At 50.6% G+C, this 25,163-nt stretch overlaps 1 protein-coding gene across 1 annotated transcript; it reads right to left on the reverse strand.

Moving 5' to 3' along the window:
* Nucleotides 1-1,641: 1,641 nt before the first annotated feature.
* On the reverse strand, nt 1,642-3,692 carry LOC136586983 (cyclin-dependent kinase 5 activator 1-like). Its single transcript, XM_066585361.1, has 3 exons — nt 3,605-3,692; nt 2,825-2,912; nt 1,642-1,925 (listed from the first exon to the last, which is right to left on the reverse strand). Exons 1-3 carry the CDS (start codon nt 3,662-3,664, stop codon nt 1,699-1,701), a joined length of 375 nt encoding a protein of 124 aa, XP_066441458.1. The 5' UTR covers nt 3,665-3,692; the 3' UTR covers nt 1,642-1,698.
* Between the last annotated feature and the right edge of the window lie 21,471 nt (nt 3,693-25,163).

Here is a 25,163-nt window from a genome sequence, read left to right on the forward strand (position 1 = left end):
TAAAATTTGGACGCTAGTTCTTTTGCGCTAGAATTGAATAATCACATTGTGACTCCTTCACTTTTCCTATTTTGGACATATTCAATGCTCGTGCCAAATTTCATGTTTCTATGACATCGGGAAGTTGGAGAATTAGTGGCAAGTCAGTCAGTGAGTGAGTAAGTGAGGGCTTTCGTCTTTATATATATGGATAACCTGTTAAATCTACTGCAGCCATTATGTTACCATAACTTTTCTTTTTTTCTTCTTTGTTGGCAAACAAGGCTGCTAAACTTGACTTGCCACATTTAGTCCTGGTGGCCTATTATGTACCAGGCCGGCCGCTGGCTCGCTCAGACACTAAGGCCTTAGGTCCATGTGCAGAATCCCACAGCGGATTCCACCTGTGCCACAGCCATGGATATTCTCTCACCTGTCCGGCTTCGGTGCGGGTCTTCTCCGTTCTGGCTGGATCTTCTTTTCTTCTGCAGTGCGGAGCATGTGGACACACCGTCCAGCGTGCCGCACGCATGTGCAGTTCTTTTTTTTTTTTAAATCTCCTGCTTTCTCACAGTTCCGGGGCCCGTCCGCAGTGTCAGCTGCGGGTGTCCTGCAGATCGGAGGGCTTCCATTGTCTTCAAAGGAAGCTGTCCATCCAGGAATCCGTAGAAAAGGGAGCATGCTGTGATTTTTATCCTGCGTGTGCGATCCGCACGCTGGGATAAAATGACATGCGCAGGTATTTAATAACCTCCACATGTCCAATGATTGTCTATGGCCATATTGAACTGCGGATCGTCTACAGGTGACCCGCACGCATTCCGCGATTCCATTTTGGCCGTGGACATGAAGCCTTAATGTACATTTACACGGGAGATTATCACCTGAATTATTGCTGGAAACAGTGAATTTGGGCAATAGTCATCCCGTGTACAAGCCGCCGCCGCCGCCGGGCACCGAGAGGCAAACCGGAGTTGCTTGTTTTTTCAGCAGGACCAAAAACCAAATGACTGTCGGCTGCAGAAACAAGAGTCACTCAATCTTTGGGCGACTCCTGTTTACAGTGAATGATGGCGGGCGGCCAGAACGATCCCCGGCGCATGCCGCCTCCATTCACGTGAACGACTATCGCTCCTGTGTAAAGTGCAGCAGTAATAGTCGCCGGTACAGCTGTCATCTCACGCAGATGTGAATAGAGCCCAAGAGCGGCTTCACCCGACCGTATTTGTGCGCAAAACACAGAGGATAGGACCCACTGATTGCAGCGGGTTACTTCTCATGTGTTTTGTGCGCACATTTCACATGTGGGAAAAATAATAGGACCTGCTCGATCTTTCTACGTTTTGCACAGCAAAGGCCCCATAGAATACAAATGTCCAAGGGGGTGCGTGAAGCACCGCGCAAAAACGCTATTAGGTGAGCTGACGAGTAGCGACTACTGAGCGCTTCCTCACATGGCGCCCCGTCAGGTCCCGGATTTACACGGGACAACTACCGCTGGAAATCATTCATTTGAGATTTTTCGGCCGATAGTTGCTCCATGTAAAACCACCCGAACTCCGTATTCTCTCTTGTGGAGGATAAATACAGCAGATACAAGAAAAGGTTTTTTTTAATTCTTTATTTATATTATATACACAAGTATATATTTAAAGAAGCATCATAATAATTGCATTTTCTTTGGTGGTAGCTGATGCTCTATTGGCATGTATTGGAACGCTATGGTTCCTGGGTGAACAGGCTCTTCTCTTGTTCACCATCCATAGTCAGAGTGGGAACTATGAATTTTAGCCACATGACTGGTCCTGGGGCACTACGGACATCCAGTTTTGGGCATCGCATCTTGATAAAGACTCCAAAGCATTTCAGAAGATGATTAATACGCTTGCGGCGCTCTGCATGTTTATCAGCCGCAGCCTGATGCGGAACCTCTTTAGCGGAAGATGCTGTAAATAAATATATATACATTATAAGAGGAGCACTTATAAACCAATCCATGTGATACAATGACACGGCAGGGAAGGCGATCTTCATCATTACCGCTACTCACTTTTACCCCGTGGTTTTTAGTTTAAGAATTTAACAACTACTAATTGCTGTTGCTTCCCTGAACTAGCAAAAGTCTAAAGAAAGTACATTTTACTTTAATTTTAATGCCCCATAATAATATAGTATATGGTATAATCCAGTCCCGTCCCTATGATATACCCTTAGTGACCGGCCAACAAGTCAGCAGCGTTGGTTTACAGACAAACTGTAGAAAACGTTCACATTCACATTTAACATTCAAGCTGACATTTAACACAATTAAAGCGGTTGGAATAGTCAAGTTAACGTTTGCTACTTCTGTACATTGCACTGTCTGAGCTTCTGGATTGTCAAGGAGTCTCCGAAATAATGGAAGAGCGGGCGAATCCCCCACAGGGACGGACAGCATCGCCATACCGGACAGCATCACTATACCGTGACTGTTAATCACTACCATGCAGTGACTAAATACGGCCACCATAAAGTAACCTGATAACATCACTATCATGATTGTGTAATACCGCCATACTGGGACCAGGTATATGACTAAATAAGGCCTAAATAGAATATGCAGGCGGAGCAGGACACCGTCGGGGCACGGTGTCAGTGGATTTAGACAGAACGAGAATCACTCAAAAGACGCCTTTGAGCGACTTTTAAGCGATTCTCGTTGTGTCTAAATGGGCCTTGAGGGTGACTGCAGCGATCGTGTAGTGGTCCAAGACCACCCAGACGGCTGCAGAGTATCACCCCCTGCAGACTGCAGACATTAATAAAATACTGACTAGACGCAGAAAGAAGAAACAAAGTGACTTACAGGTGACGTCCACTCTGATGGGCAGTACTTTGGAGTCTTCGATTTCAACTGGTTCTCCAGAGAAATCCTTTCGGAATAGATTTCCCATCTGCAGAATTAGATACAAAGACATCGTTAGCGGATGCTGGAGTTCTGGTCAGAGCGGTGGGGATACGTGGAGGATACGCTCACTTCACAGTAATGTATGAAGTGGAAAGATAAGCTGTGCGTCGGTCACCTAACGGTTAATATTCAAATACAGGACTATAACGACTGTTGCTATGGCAACAGCACCTGTCAGAGTTAGTAAAATTCTGGTGTAATGGCGCAAAAATCATCATTAAGTGGAATCCTTTTAAAACCTTATTTGTGGTAGATAAATTGTTAATTCACACAATATTTACTTCTAACACCTGAATATTAAATTAAAGAACATTCCTCACCCCCCCCCCATGCACCCAGGAAAGCCCTTACTATTCACTACAAATGCATAAGCCCCGCCTCCTTGTGCTCCCGCTCGCCTAAGAACATCCATACGGGAAAGAAATGTTACGCAATTTTTGAATAGAAAATCCCCAGAATTCATTAGCAGTAAAGTAGATGAGATCCCAACAAATATCATCCACCGGCTGTGGAAATTGGCGCGTAGTGCGGATTATTACATGCACAATATAACCGTTTCCGTGGGGATGACGGCGGATTTGTTGCAGATTTTCCTCTTTAAAACCAATAGGGATGAGGAAATCTGCAATCAAATCAATCTACAAGTGATGGAATGCAGTTATTATACCCCTACTGTACCTTATCAGATGAGGAGATCCTTTCTGTCTCACAGATTGGCGAATCACGTTGACGTAACATAATCGCCGGGAGATACACACGGAGTGCATATCTCTTCACCCATAAAGGATGAAGTGTGAGGAATACCTGAGTGTCGGTCACTTATGTTCTAGCGGTCAGTGTTCTAGAACCGCTTACAGAACAATGGTTACTGTGACATCACAGCGCAGAGAGTTACTGGAAGGGCTTTTCTTAAAGGCGCAGTATCATCATTAAGTGGAATCCTTTCCCAGACCGGTGTCACATGAAGTCTCTTCACAAATATCATGTTTTTTGTGATTTTGACACCGGCGTTCTTCTGCAGCAAAAAATGCCATGTCCATTTGTTAGCTATAGGTAAATATGGAACATGAAATGCGCTACAAACACGGCATGTTTTGTGTTGTTTTTCATAACTTTTGGTACATTTTTGGAGTCCATGGCATTTTTTTCAAACTCGCCCCATTCTGGAGGTGAGATGTTTCTTCTGGTGTTTTCCTCCAGGCTTCTCTGTAACAAATGAAATAGTGGAAATAAAAAGATGTGCGTTCAAAAAAAGCGCCACCAAAAGGCACTTGGAAAAAAAGGACTAGGAAATCCGTGGTGTTTTTTTATAACCCTAAAGGCGCAATACACGCAGATAATCTTAGGGGAAGCTCGTATTTTATTTCAGTGGACAATAAATTCCTAAGGCCGCTCTCACACTTACGTTGAGTTAGACGCCGCTCAAAACTGCGGCATTTTACCAAGATTTTGAGCGCCATTTTTGAATGCATAGTGCAAAGCTTTACAGCACTTTTTAACACACCCCAACACTGTGATGGGTGATGGGTTACGTTAAAAACCACGAAAACACTGATAAAAAGAACAAACAGCACTGGTCTGCGAGGCCTAATGGAAATCAATGGCAGTGTTGTACTGTGGTTAGCGCGGTGCTAAGAACGGCGCACTAATCACTGCGCTCAGAATGCCGCACTAATCGCAATAAAAAGCATCGAGTGTGAGACCGGCCTAACACTTGAATGCCAAATTGCTGGATATTTCTGTCCCCGTCCACCTGAGAAAGTTCTCAAAATTGACTATAAATGCCCTGTTCCATAAAACTGCATAAGCCCCGCCTCCTTGTGGTCTTGTTTGATAAGGGCTCATGGGAGCGTTTTTATTGTGTATTACACATGCGATGCACGGCCGCGTGACACACGGTGAAGTCAATTTACATAAATGGGCTTTCATTGATCCATTCACATTAGCGTGTAAACACTGCGTGTAGATACCTGCGAGAAATAGATCGCAGCATGGTCTTTCTCTCGGCCTACCGCACAGCGTGAGCCCTATGCATTTCTATGTGCAGCGTATTAGGATCCGCTTTCTTTGAGGCTCTAAATCAAGGATTGACATGTGAGCCCTGAGCTTCCTCCAGTGTGCTTACTGCGAGGAGCCACATGGTTACATTATAAAGGTTACACATGTATCTACTACAAGGTGCTGCAAGTCTCCCAACAATTCACATCCGCATGCAGCAATGTATCAGTTGTAACACTGAACACATGTGACCTGTTAGATGCACTGCTGACTGCCTGAAAATATGGATCCATTAACATTGATCTGACATTCCCAAAATCCGTGATAAACATGTATTGTAGCTTCTCACCACTTTGCTGAGGTCCAGAATGGGGCTTTCTTTTACTTAGAAGTTTAGGGCATAGAAAGAGTTGATGCAACTGCGCCAATCGATAGCGCCGATCGAAATAAAGTGAAGAAAAAAGTAAAAGATTTAGCTGCCCGGATGAATTGGATCCATCAGGGCAGCTGAGCATACTCCCCTGCCTTGTCCATGGTGTCCTGCGGTGAACTGGTCCTCCGGGACCCGCCACCGCTCTTTTGCACATGCGCGACAGACGAATGACATCACGCGCATGTGCAGAAGACGGGGAGCCTCTGCAAATTTAAAATCTCCTGGCTCCCAGCTCCTGAAGGTAGCCAGGAACCAGGAGATGCCACCGGTCCCCAGACCTGTGATCGCCGCTATCCAATAGAAACGAAAAAGTTGTAAAAAGTTTTTAAAAAGTTCAAGTTTCACCTCCCCTCATGGATCAGATCCATGGGGGAGGTAAAAATACTCACCCCGGGTCCTCCGTGATGTTCCGGTCTTCGGGGACATGAAGTCCCCTTCTGCGCATGCCCGCCCAATGTCATTCATTGGGTGCATGCACAAAGGGGCTCGCGCCCTGGGAAATTCAAAATTCAAAAAGGGCTCTACAAGTGGTCAATAGGGCCTAAATCACCTTCATGCAAAATTTCTGTTCTGAAAGCCACCAACTACTCCTTTCATTTTGGGCCCCGTTGTGCATCCAGACATAAAATTAGGGCCACAGTGAGTATGTCTCTAAACACGGGAGAACAGGGGTATCCATTTTGGGGTGCAAGTCTTCATTCATGTGTGTGCTGTACAAAAAAAGCTGTTTTTAAAATGACGGAATTGCCCAAAAAATGAAAATCACAAATGTTTCCTTCTGCTTTGCTTAAATTCATTCAAAAACTGTGGTGTCAAAATGGGCAGTACACCCCTAGATAAATTCATTAAGGGGTCTAGTTTTTAAAATGGGATCATTTGTGGCGGTTCTCTACGGTTTTCGCTGCTCAAGAGCTCTACAAGAGGGCTATGGGGCATAAAAGGCCTTCAAGCAAAATCTATGTTCTAAAAGACACTGACTACTCCTTCATATTGGGCCCCATTGTACACCCAGACATAATATTAGGGCCACAATGGGTTTGTTTCTGAAAACAGGACAAACGGGGGTATCCATTTCGGGGTGTCAATCCTAATTTTCATGTGCGCTATAGGAAAAAAATATGTCTTTAAAATGACATATTTGCCAAAATATGAATTTCTTTTTTCTCCTCTAAATTGAATTAATTCCTGAAAAAAAACAGTGGGGTCAAAATACTCCTGACCCCCCTCAGTGAATACATTAAGGTGTGTAGTTCTTAAAATAGTGTCATTTGTTGGGGTATCTATCATTTTGACACCTGTGAGCCTTTGCAATCTTGGCTTGGGGCAGGAAAACAAAATGTTACTCAAAATGCTGAAAAGTAATGTTAAATTTGTACGTCTCCTAAATGGTTAAAAAACATGAAAGTTTTTCAAACGTGCGCCCAGAATAAAGTAAACAGATGGAAATATATATCTTAGCAAAAATTTGTACGGTATGTTTGCACATATTTTAGATATTACAGTTAAAATTGTAAACAAAATGCCTTTTTTTTTTAAATGTTCCCAATATTGGCACTTTTAATTCCATGGGTCTATTTTTACAACCAAACTGAAGTACAACATGTGGCGAAAAAACAATGTCAGAATCACTTGGATATACAAAGCCTTTACGGAGTTATGATATGTTAAGTGACAGATTTCCAAAATTTGGCTCCATCACTAAGGCGCAAACAGGCTTCGTCTTAAGGGGTTAATGGATGCAACTTAATTGGTGGCCTCTTGTGTTCATTCCGTGCATACACACTCACTAGTATGCCATGACTAAGGGCACGATGGGTGGATTTTGATGAGGATTCAAAGAAGATTTCCCCCCTTCAGTTTCTGGGATGTAGTCTGCTGCGGGTCCTAGTCAAAATCCACAGCAAATGGTGCAGATCTCTGCCTCTCTCCTCCCCTCAGGCTGTTGGCAATGGAAGAGGGCGTGGTGGGGGTGGAACTAAGCTCCCGCCCCCTCCCCTTGTCCACAGCCAGCAATGCGAGGGTGCAGGAGGGGCTTAGCTCCACCCCCATCCAGCCCTCTCCCATTGCAAACAGCCAGAGGGGAGGAGAGAGGCAGACAGACAGCGAGGGGGAGGGAAGGGGGAAGACAGCTCATATGGTAGCATATATCGTCTGGCCATGAAAATGGCGGCCGATATACACTCCTGTGATAAAAAGCCCTTAGGCCGGGCTCACAAGAACATATCTGGCAGGGTGCAATGACATTGTGTACAGGCTGCGTGCCGACCATAGCCATGTACTATAGTGACATGTATGCAGGTGTAATATGTGCCCAGATAGAACATGCTGTTCATTACATTGTATATTAATTATGAGGACACAAAAATGGATCCACACATAGAGCTTATAGTAATGAAAATAGCTAAACTTTACTACAAAACATAATAATAGTTAAAAACATACATATAGTGGGAAACAATGAGTATCTGGATTGCAGGAACAGGACTTAAATAGAGATGAGCGAACATACTCGTCCGAGCTTGATATTCGTACGAATATTAGGGTGTTCGGGATGCTCGTTACTCTTAACGAGTACCACGCGGTGTTCGGGTTACTTTTAGTTTCCTCTCTAAGACGTTAGCGCGCTTTTCTGGCCAATTGAAAGACAGGGAAGGCATTACAACTTCCCCCTGTGACGTTCAAGCCCTATACCACCCCCCTGCTGTGAGTGGCTGGGGAGATCAGATGTCACCCGAGTATAAAAGTCGGCCCCTCCCGCGGCTCGCCTCAGATGTCTTGTGAGTTAGCTGAGGGAAAGTGCTGCTGCTGGTGCTGCTGTAGGGAGAGTGTTAGGAGTGAGTGTAGGCTTCAAGAACCCCAACGGTCCTTCTCAGGGCCACATCTATCCGTGTGCAGTACTGTGGAGGGTGCTGTTAGCAGTGTTGCACAATTTATTTTTTTTTCAAAATCGGCAGTCTGCAGAGCATTGCGCCTTGCAGTAATAGTCCAGGGACAGAAGTGGTGGTTAGGTAGGGAGAGTGTTAGGAGTGAGTGTAGGCTTCAAGAACCCCAACGGTCCTTCTTAGGGCCACATCTATCCGTGTGCAGTACTGTGCAGGCTGCTGTTAGCAGTGTTGCATATTTTTTTCTTTTCAAAATCGGCTGTCTGCAGAGCATTGCGCCTTGCAGTAATACTACAGGGAGAGAATTGTGTAGGCAGGGCCAGAAGACATATATTATTGATTGAATATAGTCAGTGGGCCTCCGTTTCCCAAAAAGGGAAAAATTGTATTTGTCCTGCAGGCTTGTGCCAATTTATTTGCTGCCTGTGAAAAGTCTCCGCTCTGCTGCACTTCATATAACTGCATTTCTGTGCAACACATATCTTATCTGATTGAATATAGTCAGTGGGCCCTCCGTTTCCCAAAAAGGGAAAAATTGTATTTGTCCTGCAGGCTTGCGCCAATTTATTTGCTGCCTGTGAAAAGTCTCCGCTCTGCTGCACTTCATATAACTGCATTTCTGTGCAACACATATCTTATCTGATTGAATATAGTCAGTGGGCCCTCCGTTTCCCAAAAAGGGAAAAATTGTATTTGTCCTGCAGGCTTGCGCCAATTTATTTGCTGCCTGTGAAAAGTCTCCGCTCTGCTGCACTTCATATAACTGCATTTCTGTGCAACACATATCTTATCTGATTGAATATAGTCAGTGGGCCCTCCGTTTCCCAAAAAGGGAAAAATTGTATTTGTCCTGCAGGCTTGCGCCAATTTATTTGCTGCCTGGGAAATCACTGGTAATACAGCATGCTGAGGGGTAGGGGTAAGCCTAGAGGACGTGGACGTGGACGTGGCCGAGGACGCGTAGGCCCAAGTGAGGGTGTGGGCACAGGGCGAGCTCCTGATCAAGGTGTATCGCAGCCGACTGCTGCGCGATTAGGAGAGAGGCACGTTTCTGGCGTCCCCACATTCATCGCCCAATTAATGGGTCCACGCGGGAGACCTTTATTAGAAAATGAGCAGTGTGAGCAGGTCCTGTCGTGGATGGCAGAAAGTGCTTCGAGCAAGCTATCATCCACCCACAGTTCTGCGCCGTCCAGTGCTGCAAATCCAAATCCTCTGGCTGCTACTCCTCCTTCCTCCCAGCCTCCTCACTCCACTACAATGACACATGCTCAGGAGCGGGCAGACTCCCAGGAACTGTTCTCGGGCCCCTGCTCAGATTGGGCAGCAGTGGTTCCTCTCCAAGCAGAGGAGTTTATCGTCCCTGATGCCCAACCATTCGAAAGTTCCCGGGGTCCGGGGGATGAGGCTGGGGACTTCCGGCAACTGTCTCAAGACCTTTCAGTGGGTGAGGAGGACGATGACGATGAGACACAGTTGTCTTGCAGTGAGGTAGTAGTAAGGGCAGTAAGTCCGAGGGAGGAGCGCACAGAGAATTCGGAGGAAGAGCAGCAGGACGATGAGGTGACTGACCCCACCTGGTGTGCAACGCCTACACAGGACAGGTCTTCAGAGGGGGAGGCACGGGCAGCAGCAGGGCAGGTTGCAAGAGGCAGTGCGGTGGCCAGGGGTAGAGGCAGGGCCAGACCGAATAATCCACCAAGTGTCCCAAAGCGCCCCCTCGCGCCATGCCACCCTGCAGAGGCCGAGGTGCTCTAAGGTCTGGCAGTTTTTCACAGAGACGCCTGACGACCGACGAACAGTGGTGTGCAACCTTTGTCGCGCCAAGATCAGCCGGGGAGCCACCACCAAAAGCCTCACCACCACCAGCATGCGCAGACATATGATGGCCAAGCACCGCACAAGGTGGGACGAAGGCCGTTCACCGCCTCCGGTTTGCACCGCTGCCTCTCCCCCTGTGCCACAACCTGCCACTGAGATCCAACCCCGCTCTGAGGACACAGGCACTACCGTCTCCTGGCCTGCACCCACACCCTCACCTCTGCTGTCCTCGGCCCCATCCAGCAATGTCTCTCAGCGCACCGTCCAGCCGTCGCTAGCGCAAGTGTTTGAGCGCAAGCGCAAGTACGCCACCACGCACCCGCATGCTCAAGCGTTAACCGTCCACATAGCCAAATTTATCAGCCTTGAGATGCTGCCGTATAGGGTTGTGGAAACGGAGTCCTTCAAAAGTATGATGGAGGCGGCGGCGCCGCGCTACTCAGTTCCCAGTCGCCACTACTTTTCCCGATGTGCCGTCCCAGCCCTGCACGACCACGTCTCCCGCAACATTGTACGCGCCCTCACCAACGTGGTTACTGCCAAGGTCCACTTAACAACGGACACGTGGACAAGCACAGGCGGCCAGGGCCACTACATCTCCCTGACGGCACATTGGGTGAATTTAGTGGAGGCTGGGACAGAGTCAGAGCCTGGGACCGCTCACGTCCTACCCACCCCCAGAATTGCGGGCCCCAGCTCGGTGCTGGTATCTGCGGCGGTGTATGCTTCCTCCACTAAAGCACCCTCCTCCTCCTCCTCCTCCGCAACCTCTGTCTCGCAATCAAGATGTGTCAGCAGCAGCAGCACGTCGCCAGCAGTCGGTGTCGCGCGGCGTGGCAGCACAGCAGTGGGCAAGCGTCAGCAGGCCGTGCTGAAACTACTCAGCTTAGGAGATAAGAGGCACACGGCCCACGAACTGCTGCAGGGTCTGACAGAGCAGACCGACCGCTGGCTTGCGCCGCTGAGCCTCCAACCGGGCATGGTCGTGTGTGACAACGGCCGTAACCTGGTGGCGGCTCTGCAGCTCGGCAGCCTCACGCACGTGCCATGCGTGGCCCACGTCTTTAATTTGGTGGTTCAGCGCTTTCTGAAAAGCTACCCACGCTTGTCAGACCTGCTCGTAAAGGTGCGCCGGCTCTGCGCACATTTACGCAAGTCCCACACGGACGCTGCCACCCTGCGGACACTGCAACATCGCTTTAATCTGCCAGTGCACCGACTGCTGTGCGACGTGCCCACACGGTGGAACTCTACGCTCCACATGTTGGCCAGGCTCTATGAGCAGCGTAGAGCTATAGTGGAATACCAACTCCAACATGGGCGGCGCAGTGGGAGTCAGCCTCCTCAATTCTTTTCAGAAGAGTGGGCCTGGTTGGCAGACATCTGCCAGGTCCTTCGAAACTTTGAGCAGTCTACCCAGGTGGTGAGCGGCGATGCTGCAATCATTAGCGTCACCATTCCTCTGCTATGCATCTTGAGAAGTTCCCTGCAAACCATAAAGGCAGCCGCTTTGCGCTCGGAAACAGAGCCGGGGGAAGACAGTATGTCGCTGGATAGTCAGAGCACCCTCCTGTCTATATCTCAGAGCGTTCAGGAGGAGGAGGAGGAGCATGAGGAGGATGAGGAGGAGGGGGAAGAGACAGCTTGGCCCACTGCTGACGGTACCCATGCTGCTTGCCTGTCATCATTTCAGCGTGCATGGCCTGAGGAGGAGGAGGAGGAGGAGGAAGAGGAGGAGGATCCTGAAAGTGATCTTCCTAGTGAAGACAGCCATGTGTTGCGTACAGGTACCCTGGCACACATGGCTGACTTCATGTTAGGATGCCTTTCTCGTGACCCTCGCGTTACACGCATTCTGGCCACTACGGATTACTGGGTGTACACACTGCTCGACCCACGCTATAAGGAGAACCTTCCCACTCTCATTCCCGAAGAGGAAAGGGGTTCAAGAGTGTTGCTATACCACAGGACCCTTGCGGACAAGCTGATGGTAAAATTCCCACCCGACAGCGCTAGTGGCAGAAGGCGCAGTTCCGAGGGCCAGGTAGCAGGGGAGGTGTGGAGATCGAGCAGCATGTACAGCCCAGGCAGTGCAACAGTCTTTAAGGGCCTGGACAGCTTTATGGCTCCCCAGCAAGACTGTGTCACCGCTCCCCAGTCAAGGCTGAGTTGGCGGGAGCACTGTAAAAGGATGGTGAGGGAGTACGTAGCCGATCGCACGACCGTCCTCCGTGACGCCTCTGCCACCTACAACTACTGGGTGTCGAAGCTGGACACGTGGCCTGAACTAGCGCTGTATGCCCTGGAGGTGCTTGCTTGTCCTGCGGCTAGTGTCTTGTCGAAGAGGGTGTTTAGTGCGGCTGGGGGAATCATCACAGATAAGCGGACCCGCCTGTCAACGGACAGTGCCGACAGGCTAACACTCATCAAGATGAACAAAGCCTGGAGTTCCCCAGACTTCTCTTCTCCACCAGCGGACAGCAGCGATACCTAAGCAATACGTAGGCTGCACCCGCGGATGGAAGCATCGTTCTCTCTCACCATCCAAAACGGGGACATTTCTGCTTCATCAATCTGTGTATAATATTCCTCCTCCTGCTCCTCCTCCTGAAACCTCACGTAATCACGCTGAACGGGCAATTTTTCTTAGGGCCACAAGGCTCACTCATATAATTTTTCTAAAAAATTTTTATACGTTTCTATGCTCTTAAAAGCGTTGGAACTTTAACTTGAACCAATTTTTCGTTAAACTGGGCTGCCTCCAGGCCTAGTTACCACTTAAGCCACATTGACCAAAGCGATTAATGGGTTTCACCTGCCATCTTGGTTGGGCATGGCCAATTTTTACTGAGGTACATTAGTACTGTTGGTACACCAATTTTATTGGGCCCTCACCTACAGTGTAATCATAGCAATTTCTATGTTCTTCGTCTGCACTCATGGTACAGAAAGGTGTGTGGGGTTGGCCTACACTTTAGCTACATAAATGTAACTTGGGCCTTGGCTATACTGCAGCTACTTAAATGGAACTAAGACTGCGCTCCCACTATACTGCTGCTTCGGAATTGTTCCTGGGGCCTGTGTAGGCTGCTACTATTACTTAAATGGAACTTAGACTATGCTCCTCCTATACTGCTGCTTCGGAATTGTTACTGGGGCCTGTCTTGAGTGCTACTATTACTGAAATGGAACGAAGACTGCGCTCCCACTATACTGCTGCTTCGGAATTGTTACTGGTGCCTGTCTTGAGTGCTACTATTACTGAAATGGAACTAATACTGTGCTCCCCCTATAATGCTGCTAATGATATTTAAGTGGGGTCTGTCCTAATGCTACGGCTGAAATGTTACGAATTATGGGCTCTGCCTATACCGCTGCTAATGGTATGTCTCTGGGGTGTGGAAACAGAGGCTTCACAAAGACATGATGGCGGTGAGGCCATTTCCCACCAACGCGGTTACTGTTAAGGTGCATATAACCACGGACACGTGGAGAGGACACGTAGTGCCTCAAAAACATCCCCCTCCTCCTCCAACAATGAAAACATTCTTGGCAAATGCCTTTGCATTGGTTCGTCTGGTGGCAGTCCAAGAATTTCACCTTTACCGACACAACAAGAGAGCCCCCCCACCATCCCCCCGCCACGGCCCACTTAATCCTGGCCACATTCTGAAAACCAACAAAATACAACCGCGCTACTAGGTCCGCAGTCACCACCACATTACCACCAACGCGGTTACTGTTAAGGTGCATATAACCACGGACACGTGGAGAGGACACGTATTGCCTCAAAAACATCCCCCTCCTCCTCCAACAATGAAAACATTCTTGGCAAATGCCTTTGCATTGGTTCGTCTGGTGGCAGTCCAAGAATTTCACCTTTACCGACACAACAAGAGAGCCCCCCCACCATCCCCCCGCCACGGCCCACTTAATCCTGGCCACATTCCGAAAACCAACAAAATACAACCGCGCTACTAGGTCCGCAGTCACCACCACATTACCAACAACGCGGTTACTGTTAAGGTACATATTACCAGTCTGACTGGGGCATGCAGACACCTTGACAGAATGAATAGTGTGTGGCACATAGGTTCCCCATTGCTATGCCCACGTGTGCAGCTCCTGATGGCGGTGGCACAGGATTATATTTCTCATTGCTTCTGTACAGCATTGTGGGCTATCGCCCCGCCCCTTTTAAAGAGGGTCGCTGCCTAGCCGTGCCAACCCTCTGCAGTGTGTGCCTGCAGTTCCTCCTCATGGCAGACGCACTTATAAATAGACATGAGGGTGGTGTGGCATGAGGGCAGCTGAAGGCTGCGCAGGGACAGTTTGGTGTGCGCTGTGGACACTGCGTCGTGCAGGGGGGAGGGGGGTTGGGCAGCATGTAACCCAGGAGAAGTGGCAGCAGAGTGTCATGCAGGCAGTGATTGTGCTTTGTTGTAGGTAGTGTGGTGCTTAGCTAAGGTATGCATTGCTAATGAGGGCTTTTCAGAAGTAAAAGTTGTTGGGAGGGGGGGGGGCCCACTCTTGCCGGTATTGTGGCTTAATAGTGGGACCTGTGAACTTGAGATGCAGCCCAACATGTAGCCCCTCGCCTGCCCTATCCGTTGCTGTGTCGTTCCCATCACTTTCTTGAATTGCCCAGATTTTCACACATGGAAACCTTAGCGAGCATCGGCGAAATACAAAAATGCTCGGGTCGCCCAATGACTTCAATGGGGTTCGTTATTCGAAACGAACCCTCGAGCATTGCGAAAATTTCGGCCCGAGTAACAAGCACCCGAGCATTTTGGTGCTCGCTCATCTCTTCGTATGCTGTGAGCTGCCTAAGGAAACAGCAGGTGACTGGGGACAGGAAATAGGAGAGGGGAAGAAAGTAAGCGAGTGAGCCAGGGGGGTGGAGTTTAGGACAGGATGTGAAGAGGGGGGGAGCGTAAGAAAGGAAGCAGAAGAAGAGAGACACGAGGAGAAGAGGGTGGTTGGGAGCGGAGAAGACAGCATTGAAAGAAGATAAAGAAAGAACAAAAGCAGAGCAGCAGACCGGGAGCGGTGAGCAGTGCAAGTGAAGAGCCAAGCAGCACAGCGGAGCAAGCGGTTGCATCATCGGACGTCGCAGCGGAGAAGAAAATAAGGCGATCGGAAGGCGAAAGCTAGCAGAAGAAGAGAGAAGTCCCAAGAAAGATGGAGGATTTGCAGAGGATGATCCGGGAGGCTATCGATCGTGACGGTGCCGGGTGGCTAGAGGAGCTCCTAGTCAGCTGCAGGTCGGGATCCGAATCCGGAAGGCAAGCGGAGCCAGCAGGTCAGTAGACTGCAGCAGGAGACAGAGCGGTACAAGAGGGGGATGCCGGGCGAGGACGCCCGAGGAGAAGAAAGAACCCCCCGGCGAGGCTCAGCCCGAGCCCCGCCGCAAAGAAGGGCGGTCGGAGGAGCAGCCGCGGCTGCGAGAAGACGGCAGGGACAGTTCGCGCCACACAGAAAAAGGCGCCAAATTCAAACCGCGCGGCGGTCACTGCCGGACGGCAGTCCGCCGGGAGATGGAATACAGGCGGCAGCATTGGCGGGGCGCTCCGGCCCGAGAGACCAGCGCGCGGCAAGGCGCACGGCATCGGAGGATAATTTGGGACTTGGCCAGCAAGGAAGGAGAGCGACGCGCCGCAAGAGCGCGGGAGAACACAAGATGGCGGCGCGAGCGTGCAACAGGCGCAGGTAGGACATTCAGGGCCGGGCATTAGAGGGACAGGGGGGCGAGGGGTGGGAGGCAGCGAGGTAGCAGGCCACAGTAGGAGCATAGTAGAGGGGAGGGGGAGGGAGAGATATAGCACGGCAGCTAGTTCAGTTAGCAGTACGGATAGCAGGAGTGTTAGCAGGCAGGGGAGCGTGGGCAGGGGTTATCTAACGGACGGGAGCGCTAGCATGTTTTCGGATAGCCTACCACAGGGCCCTACGCCTGGGGGCTACACAGATCAACCCCCCCTGCATGGCTCTTGCAGACAACTCCCACAACAGCAAGTTGCGGCCACTGTGTGCTCACACGGTACGGCGGCGTGCAGTCGCGACACTTATGGGGCGCATAGGCACCCCCCCTCACAGCATCAGCCAGATTGCGCACGCCCAGCATCGCAGAGGTTTTGCTACGTTAACCCACGTTTCGTGGAGGCTCTCTCTTCAGGTGGAGGAGAGTCATCATATAGCTATGTTAGTCACGCCAGCAAGAATAGGCAAGGCCAGGGCGCTAAGCGGAGGCAGAGGGAGAGAGCCAGGAGGGAGAGGTACCAGCGCAAGCGCGATAGGGAGCAGGTTAGGCTAGCTGCAGAGGCCAGCGGCAGTAGGGTGAGAACAGGTAGAGAGACCGAAGGTGAAGGGTTCCGCGGTCCGGAGCAGCAGCATCAGTCGGAAACTTACCGCCAGGCGGACGTCTTGCCAGTTACTCAGAGCAGCAGGGATTGCATACGCCACAGGAGGTGGGATGTTTCGCAAGAGCGGCCGGAGCAGGGCCACCTTGGTACTACACAAGAAAGGAGGGCTCGCGGGGCTCCGCACGGGTATCCACGGCAGTCAGCAGCCCGCAGGGGCAGAAGCCCAGGAGGAAGCCCGGCAGGGTCCACGCCCTTGGCGACGCCGGAGGTCAGGCATGCCGGTGAGTCCAACTATTTAAGCGCTTGGAATAATGTGTTGGATCCCGCCAAGGTGGCGGAGAAATGTGATTTAGCTATGGTGTTGAGATCGCTGTTGAGCAGAGTGGAAAAGGATGGTGTGGCGGAATCCTGTGGTTCCCCAGGGGGCGCGGGCCCGCCTGTGGGGCAGGAAGGTGGTAGCTCAACAGCCGGTGTTGATGTGGACCCTATGGAGGGTTTGAGATATGCTGACTCGCTGTTTTGTGGTGTTGCCCCTTTGGGGGTCGGTTTGGCGGAAGATGTTTTGGAAAAAATACGTAAAGGTGTATACGTGGATATATGGTCCTTGCTGTCGGCGGACCACGTGATGGTTGACAAAGAAAGGGCTACGGAGCGTGGATCGGATAAGAAGCCGAAAGTGGCTAAAACGTTCGGCAATTGGCTACAGGCTTTTACAGTGTTGGCGTACGTTGCATGCCAACACCAGCCAAAGAAAGGCCCTGAGATGTTGGTGTATTTAAACACAATTTTTAGCGCTTATAAGTTGCATGGCGGCGCTGCGCGGTGGCGGTACGACGAGGATTTTCGTCGGAGGGTCTCGGGTATTAATCACATAAGTTGGGCATCAAAAGCGACAGATGTCTGGATACAACTTATTTTAGCGCAGCGCTTGCAAAAAACGACATTTCAGGGAGGAGCCGTGGGGGGCGGGCAACAGCCTCCTGCGGCCTGCTCAAGACCCAATGGCACTTGTTGGCTCTACAACGAGGGCCATTGTAGGTTTTACGCCACCTGCAAGTTCAGACACGAGTGTTCTGTCTGCGGGGGCCAACACGCTGCGGTGCGATGTTTTAGGAAGCAAAGAGCGGCCGCCGGAGCCGGTGTCAGTGGAGCGCCGAACACCGGTGAAAAGCCAGTACCTCTCCCTGTGGCTAGACAAATACCACAGGAAGCAGGAAGCAAGAATCCTTAGACAGGGTTTTGCAGAAGGCTTCGTGATACCTTTTACGTTTCAGCCCGCGTCCACGTGGTGTCCAAACCTAAAATCGGCGACGGATAATTTAGAGCTAGTCAAAGAAAAGGTACTAAAAGAAGTAGCAGCGGGCCGCATGGCGGGCCCCTTTGAGAAACCGCCTTTCGCTAATTTACGGGTCTCCCCATTGGGGCTTGTCCCCAAGAAGGAGCCCGGCAAATTTCGTTTGATACACCATTTATCCTTCCCAAAAGGGGAGTCGGTAAATGATGGCATCTCGAAGGAGGAAGCGTCGGTAGTCTACGCTTCTTTTGACCAAGCAGTATCGTTGGTAAGAAAGGCGGGAAGGCGGGCGCAGTTAGCGAAAGCGGACATCGAATCCGCTTTCCGCCTTCTCCCGATACATCCAGATTGTTTTCACTTACTCGGATGCAAAGTGGACAATCAATTTTTCTTTGACATGTGCTTGCCGATGGGCTGCTCGATTTCATGTTACTACTTCGAGTTGTTCAGCTCCTTTCTGGAGTGGATGCTTAAGTATGAGACGGGCATGTCATCGGTGATGCATTATTTGGATGATTTTTTATTCATAGGGACGGAAACATCCGGTGCGTGCGCCTTTTTGTTAAACACATTCCGGAAATTGATGTCGCAGGCGGGGGTGCCGTTGTCGGAAGAAAAGACAATGGGCCCCGTCAACAGATTGACTTTCCTGGGGATCGAGATCGATACCGAGGAAATGGTTTTCAGGTTACCACGGGAAAAAAAATTGCGCGGCTGCGGCAGACGGTAAAAGAAATTGCGAGCTGTAAGAAGGCCACGTTACGCCAAGTGCAGGTCCTATTGGGTCTATTAAACTTTGCTTGCAAAGTGATTCCCATGGGCCGCGTTTTTTCCAGAAGGCTTTCCCTTGCGACGGTAGGCATAAAAGAGCCCCATCATTTCATACGGATCTCGCAAGGAATCAAAAGGGATCTCCATATTTGGAGAGTTTTCTTGGAATCCTTTAATGGGCAAGTGGTGTGCCCCAAGGAGGAGTGGGTGGGACCCGATCTCTGCTTGTTCGCGGATGCAGGGAACCCTGGCCAGTATCCTGGCTGGAGAGACGGTGGAATAAAAACATCACGCTCTTGGAGTTTTTTCCGCTGGTGGTAGCGTTGGAGTTATGGGGCGAGGAGCTCCAGGATCATAAGTTGTGTTTTTGGTCCGACAATGCGGCAGTGGTGGAAATAATTAACAGGCAGTCCGCGGCTTCCCCGCCGGTACTGGTACTGTTGAGACACGTGGTTTTGAGATGTTTACAACGGAACATATATCTACGTGCAAAGCATGTACCGGGTTACAAAAACATGGCAGCTGACGCACTCTCTCGTTTGCAGATGGAGCGTTTCAGGGAGCGGCATCCGAAGGCAGACGCCGAGGGGGTACGCTGCCCGCTTTTCTTGTGGAATCTGGCCGAGCAGAGTTGCTGAAGCTAGTTAAGACATCCGTAACGGCGGGAACATGGAACCAGTACAACGCGGTGTGGCAGAAGTGGTTGATTTGTGCGGGAGGCCGTATGGTACAGGGCGAAAGGGCTCGCTCTGCGACGCTGGACATGTTAGCGGGGCGTCGGTCGACATGGTTAAAAAACATCTTGCTGGCGTGGCATTTTTGTTAAAACTTCATAGTCTGGTAGATGTTACAAAGGAATTCGTGTTTCGACAGATTGTGCGGGGTTGGAGGAAAGACAAGGCCCGGGTGGACACCCGTCGCCCTATAACATACCCAGTTTTGTGTAAATTGTTGGAGGTGTTGAATAGCATTTGCACGGACAGGGCAGAAGCGCTACTGTTCAGGTCTGCATTTTTGCTTGCGTTTTTTGCAGCTTTGAGAATAGGTGAGCTTGTTCCCGCCAGTAGATTCAAGGCGGGAGGGCTGCTCGGTAACGACGTGATTATAGTCGAAGGGGCGTTACGAGTACGGATAAGGAAGTCGAAAACGGACGTGTACGGCAGAGGGGAGTGGGTGACTGTCAGCCCACTGGGCGCGCCTTGGTGCCCAGTGGATACAGTGACACGTTATATGGCGTCCAGGCCCTTGGGTGAGCGTTTTTTGGTGCATGCTTCGGGTTTTCCCCTTACACGTTTTCAGGTCTCGTCAGTTTTTGCGTAGGTCGCTACGGGCAGCAGGTTTCGACGCGTCCGATTTCGGTACGCACTCTTTTAGAATTGGCGCAGCCACATCAGCGGACGCGTGCGGCATGAGCGAAGAAGGTTTAAAGAGACTCGGGAGGTGGAAGTCTCAAGCGTACAAGTCGTATGTTAGGCCCGATCTGATGGTTGGGAACGTTCGTTGATAGTCATTGTAGCGTTAAATGTTTTGTTTTTTGGTTCAAGAAGAGATCGTTGCCCTTGGAACTGTTTTTGTGTTTTCTCAGTTTCGGACCCCTGGAAGGTACACATCGTGGGCCACTCATACGTATATTGGGCCCAGAAGAGGGCAGCGGTACGGCCAATGGGACTGGACTTGGGCCTTACCGGAACGTCCGTAACCTGGCACGGAGTCCGGGGGCTAAGATGGCCGGACATGTTAAGACTGGTATCGGACATTGGCAGGCTCACCCCCGGGAGAGTGGTTTTGGTCGTCCACTCCGGGGGTAACGACCTGGGCAGGTTGAAGACTCGGGACCTTCTGGTCTTAATGAAACAGGACATTTTGCGTTTCCAGGAATTTTTCCACACTGTGACTATTGTTTGGTCGGACATTGTAGCGCGAAGGCATTGGAGAGGAGCAAAAAACATGGAGGCGATTGAAAAAGGGAGGAGATTCATTAACATGAAAATGTCTCAGTTTGTGCATTCCCTTGGGGGGGTGGCCGTGCGGCATTGGGAGCTGGAGGATCAGGAAAAAGGAGCATTGAGGGAGGACGGCGTCCACCTCAATGAGCTAGGCTTGGATACGTTTTTATCAGGGATACAGGACGGAGTGGAGGCTGCACTGGCCAAGGTCGGTGGGGTGGAACGGAATGAGCCGCAGTAATTCGGCACATCCCGTGTGGCCCGGAAGTAGTCCATGCTGGTTAGGGTTAGAGAGGAAGGTTCGCAAGCCCGAGGACCGGGGCTTACGAACGTCCTCGGCGGACGATTTTACGGACAGAAATATATCAGGTTTTCAGCATGGATAGGTTTTCAGAGAAAGTTATTAACAGTTAATGTTATTTACAAGTTATTCAATAAAGCTGTGGCCTACCCCACGTTTACAGCAAGAAGTGGTAGACATTCATTTTGTTAATTAGATAAGTGAGCGGTAAGTAAGTGATTGTCCCCAGTCTCGTATGCTGTGAGCTGCCTAAGGAAACAGCAGGTGACTGGGGACAGGAAATAGGAGAGGGGAAGAAAGTAAGCGAGTGAGCCAGGGGGGTGGAGTTTAGGACAGGATGTGAAGAGGGGGGGAGCGTAAGAAAGGAAGCAGAAGAAGAGAGACACGAGGAGAAGAGGGTGGTTGGGAGCGGAGAAGACACCCACCCACCCGCCCGGTAAGTAGGTTAGAGGTGAGGGTGCAGAGTAGGTAGTTAGTTTCGGAAGTCGTCACAGCTTGTGGTTTGGCCCGGACGTAGTCCATGCTGGTTAGGGTTAGAGAGGAAGGTTCGCAAGCCCGAGGACCGGGGCTTACGAACGTCCTCGGCGGACGATTTTACGGACAGAAATATATCAGGTTTTCAGCATGGATAGGTTTTCAGAGAAAGTTATTAACAGTTAATGTTATTTACAAGTTATTCAATAAAGCTGTGGCCTACCCCACGTTTACAGCAAGAAGTGGTAGACATTCATTTTGTTAATTAGATAAGTGAGCGGTAAGTAAGTGATTGTCCCCAGTCAGACTTAAACAATAGAATAAAAATATATTCATGGTATAGATAGGATAGCAATAAATACAATAACGTATCTACTAAGTCATATACAGTATAATACAAGCCAGACAAACAAGGCAATAAATTAAGACTCTCAGATCACACAAAGTATAAATGCAAAGCTGTTACCACATCCTAGTCAAGACCTGTATCCTGAGCCCCAACGCATGTTTAGCATCTGCTTTCTCAAAGGGCCCCTTTGCGAAAGCATTGGGATTAGAGATGAGCGAACGTACTCGTCCGAGCTTGATGCTCGTTCGAGTATTAGTGTGTTCGAGATGCTCGTTACTCGAGACGAGCACCACGCGGCACTCAACTCCATTACATATCCTTCCCTGAGTAGTTTGCGCCCTTTTCTGGCCAATAGAAACACAGGGAAGGCATTACAACTTCCTCCTGTGACGTTCCAGCCCTATCCCACCCCCCTGCAGTGAGTGGCTGGCGAGATCAAGTGACACCCTGAGTATTTAAATCTGCCCCGCCCGCGGCTCGCTACAGACACACGCTAAGAGAGATCAGGGACAGTGCTGCTGATGCTGCTGCTATAGGGACAGTGTTAGCGTCTTCAAGAACCACAACGGTCCTTCTTAGGGCCACAGCTCACCTAGTGCATTACTGTTGTGGCTGCTGCGAGCAGTTTTGCACATTTTTTTTTTATGTATATCAGGCGTGCAGGCTATAGCGTTCTCAGGCTGCAGTCTGTACTTGAGTATAGGGGCAGTATTGGTCAGGCAGGGACAGTGGTAGTGTAGAATTCTGTCTACAAGAACCCCAACGGTTCTTCTTAGGGCAACCGGTGACCGTGTGCATTTAACTCCGTGGTTGCTGGGAGTTGTAGTACCTGTAGTGGCTGCTGTGAGCACTTTTGCACAATTTTTTTTTTTTTATGTATATCGGGCGTACAGGCTGTAGCGTTCTCAGGCTGCATCTGTACTTGAGTATAGGGGCAGTATTGGTCAGGCAGGGACAGTGGTAGTGTAGAATCCTGTCAACAAGAACCCCAATGGTTCTTCTTAGGGCAACCTGTGACCGTGTACATTTAACTCTGTGGTTGCTGGGAGTTGTAGTACCTCTGTATTGCACAGCAGAGCCTGTGTGCAGCCTTCATTTAAACATATTTCTGTCCGCACTTTGTGTTGCCTCACTGCAGTCTGCCTCTAAGTGTATGCCAAAAACCACACATTTTCTACAACGCTCTGTGTTATACATGTGCTGTCTCAGAAGTTCACGGTCTGCCCGACGCCCATGGATTGAAAGTGCAATACACACTGCATAGCTTCAGCCTGCATTGCATAGTAAAATAAGGAGATTTTTTTAAAAATTCCTTTTTACGGCTACCGGTGACCCAGTGCATTTGCCTGCGTGGCCTGTGGGACTTCACGTCCATCCAAACTGCAAAGTTCACAGCTAGGCCTAAGTGCAGCCTTCCTTATAATTTATCTCTGGCTTCATTTAGCGTTATATTACTGCTGGCAGCTACCAACTGCGCGGCAATAATTCCCAAACATTTTTACACCGCTCTGTCTCTGCTCGATTTTTAATCCAGCATGCTGAGGGGTAGGGGTAGGGTCAGAGGACGTGGACGCGGTCGAGGACGCGGAGTCCCAAGTGAGGGTGTGGGCATAGGACGAATTCCTGGTCCAGGTGAATCGCAGCCGGCTGCTGCAGGAGTAGGAGAGAGGACAGTTTCTGGGGTCCCCAGCTTCATATCGCAATTTTTGGGTCCACGTCGTAGACCTTTATTAAAAAATCAGCAGTGTAAGCAGGTCCTGTCGTGGATGGCACAAAGCGCATCCAGCAATGTATCGACCACCCAGTCTTCTACGCTGTCCACTGCTGCAACTCTGAATCCTCTGGTTGCTGCTCCTCCTTCCTCCCAGCCTCCTCACTCCATGAAAATTACACATTCTGAGGAGCAGGCAGACTCCCAGGAACTGTTCTCGGGCCCCTGCCCAGATTGCTCAACAATGGTTCCTCTCCCACCGGAGGAGTTTGTCGTGACCGATGCCCAACCTTTGGAAAGTTCCCGGGTTCCGGGGGATGAGGCTGGGGACTTCCGGCAACTGTCTCAAGAGCTTTCAGTGGGTGAGGAGGACGATGACGATGAGAAACAGTTGTCTATCAGTGAGGTAGTAGTGAGGGCAGTAAGTCCGAGGGAGGAGCGCACAGAGGATTCGGAGGAAGGGCCGCTGGACGATGAGGTGACTGACCCCACCTGGTGTGATAAGCCAACTGAGGACAGGTCTTCAGAGGGGGAGGCAATTGCAGCCGCAAGACAGGTTGGAAGAGGAAGTGGGGAGGCCAGGGGTAGAGGCAGGGCAAGAGCGAATAATCCACCAGCTGTTTCCCAAAGCACCCCCTCACGCCAAGCTACCGTGCAGAGGCCAAGGTGCTCTAAGGTGTGGCAGTTTTTCACTGAGACGGCGGACGACCGACGAACAGTGGTGTGCAACCTTTGTCGCGCCAAGATCAGCCGAGGAGCCACCACCACCAGTATGCGCAGACATATGATGGCCAAGCACCCCACAAGGTGGGACAAAGGCCGTTCACCGCCTCCAGCTTGCGCCACTGCCTCTCCCCCTGGGCCCCAACCTGCCACTTAGATCCAACCCACCTCTCACGACACAGGCACGACTGTCTCCTGGCCTGGACCCACACCCTCACCTCCGCTGTCCTCGGCCCCATCCAGCAATGTCTGGAGCGTTGGAGCGAAAGCGCAAATACGCCGCCACATACCCGCACGCTCAAGCTTTAAATGTTCACATAGCCAAATTGATCAGCCTGGAGATGCTCCCCTACAGGCTGGTGGAATCTGAGGCATTCAAAAACATGATGGCGGCGGCAGCCCCGCGCTACTCTGTCCCCAGTCTCCACTATTTTTCACGGTGTGCCGTCCCAGCCCTGCACGACCACGTCTCACGCAACATCGTACGCGCCCTCACCAACTCAGTTACTGGCAAGGTCCACTTAACAATGGACATGTGGACAAGCACAGGCGGGCAGGGCCACTATATCTCCCTGACGGCACATTGGGTGAATTTAGTGGAGGCTGGGACAGAATCAGAGCCTGGGACCGCTCATGTACTACCCACCCCCAGAATTGCGGGCCCCAGATCGGTGCTAGTATCTGCGGTGGTGTATGCCACCTCCACTAAACCTTCCTCCTCCTCCAACGCAACCTCTACCTCGCAATCAAGACTTGTCAACAGCAGCACGTCGCCAGCAGTCGGTGTCACGCGGCATGGCAGCACAGCGGTGGGCAAGCGTCAGCAGGCCGTGCTGAAACTACTCAGCTTAGGAGAGAAGAGCCACACGGCCCACGAACTGTTGCACGGTCTGACAGAGCAGACCGACCGCTGGCTTTCGCCACTGAGCCTCCAAACGGGCATGGTCGTGTGTGACAACGGCCGTAACCTGGTGGCGGCTCTGCAGCTCAGCAGCCTCACGCACAGGCCATGCCTGGCCCACATCTTTAATTTGGTGGTTCAGCGGTTTCTGAAAGGCTACCCACACTTGTCAGACCTCCTCGGCAAGGTGCGCCGGGTCAGCGTACATTTCCGCAAGTCCAACACGGACGCTGCCAGTGCACCGACTGCTTTGCGACGTGCCCTCACAGTG

This window comes from Eleutherodactylus coqui, chromosome 12 (assembly GCF_035609145.1).
Source record: "Eleutherodactylus coqui strain aEleCoq1 chromosome 12, aEleCoq1.hap1, whole genome shotgun sequence".
Taxonomy (NCBI): domain Eukaryota; kingdom Metazoa; phylum Chordata; class Amphibia; order Anura; family Eleutherodactylidae; genus Eleutherodactylus; species Eleutherodactylus coqui.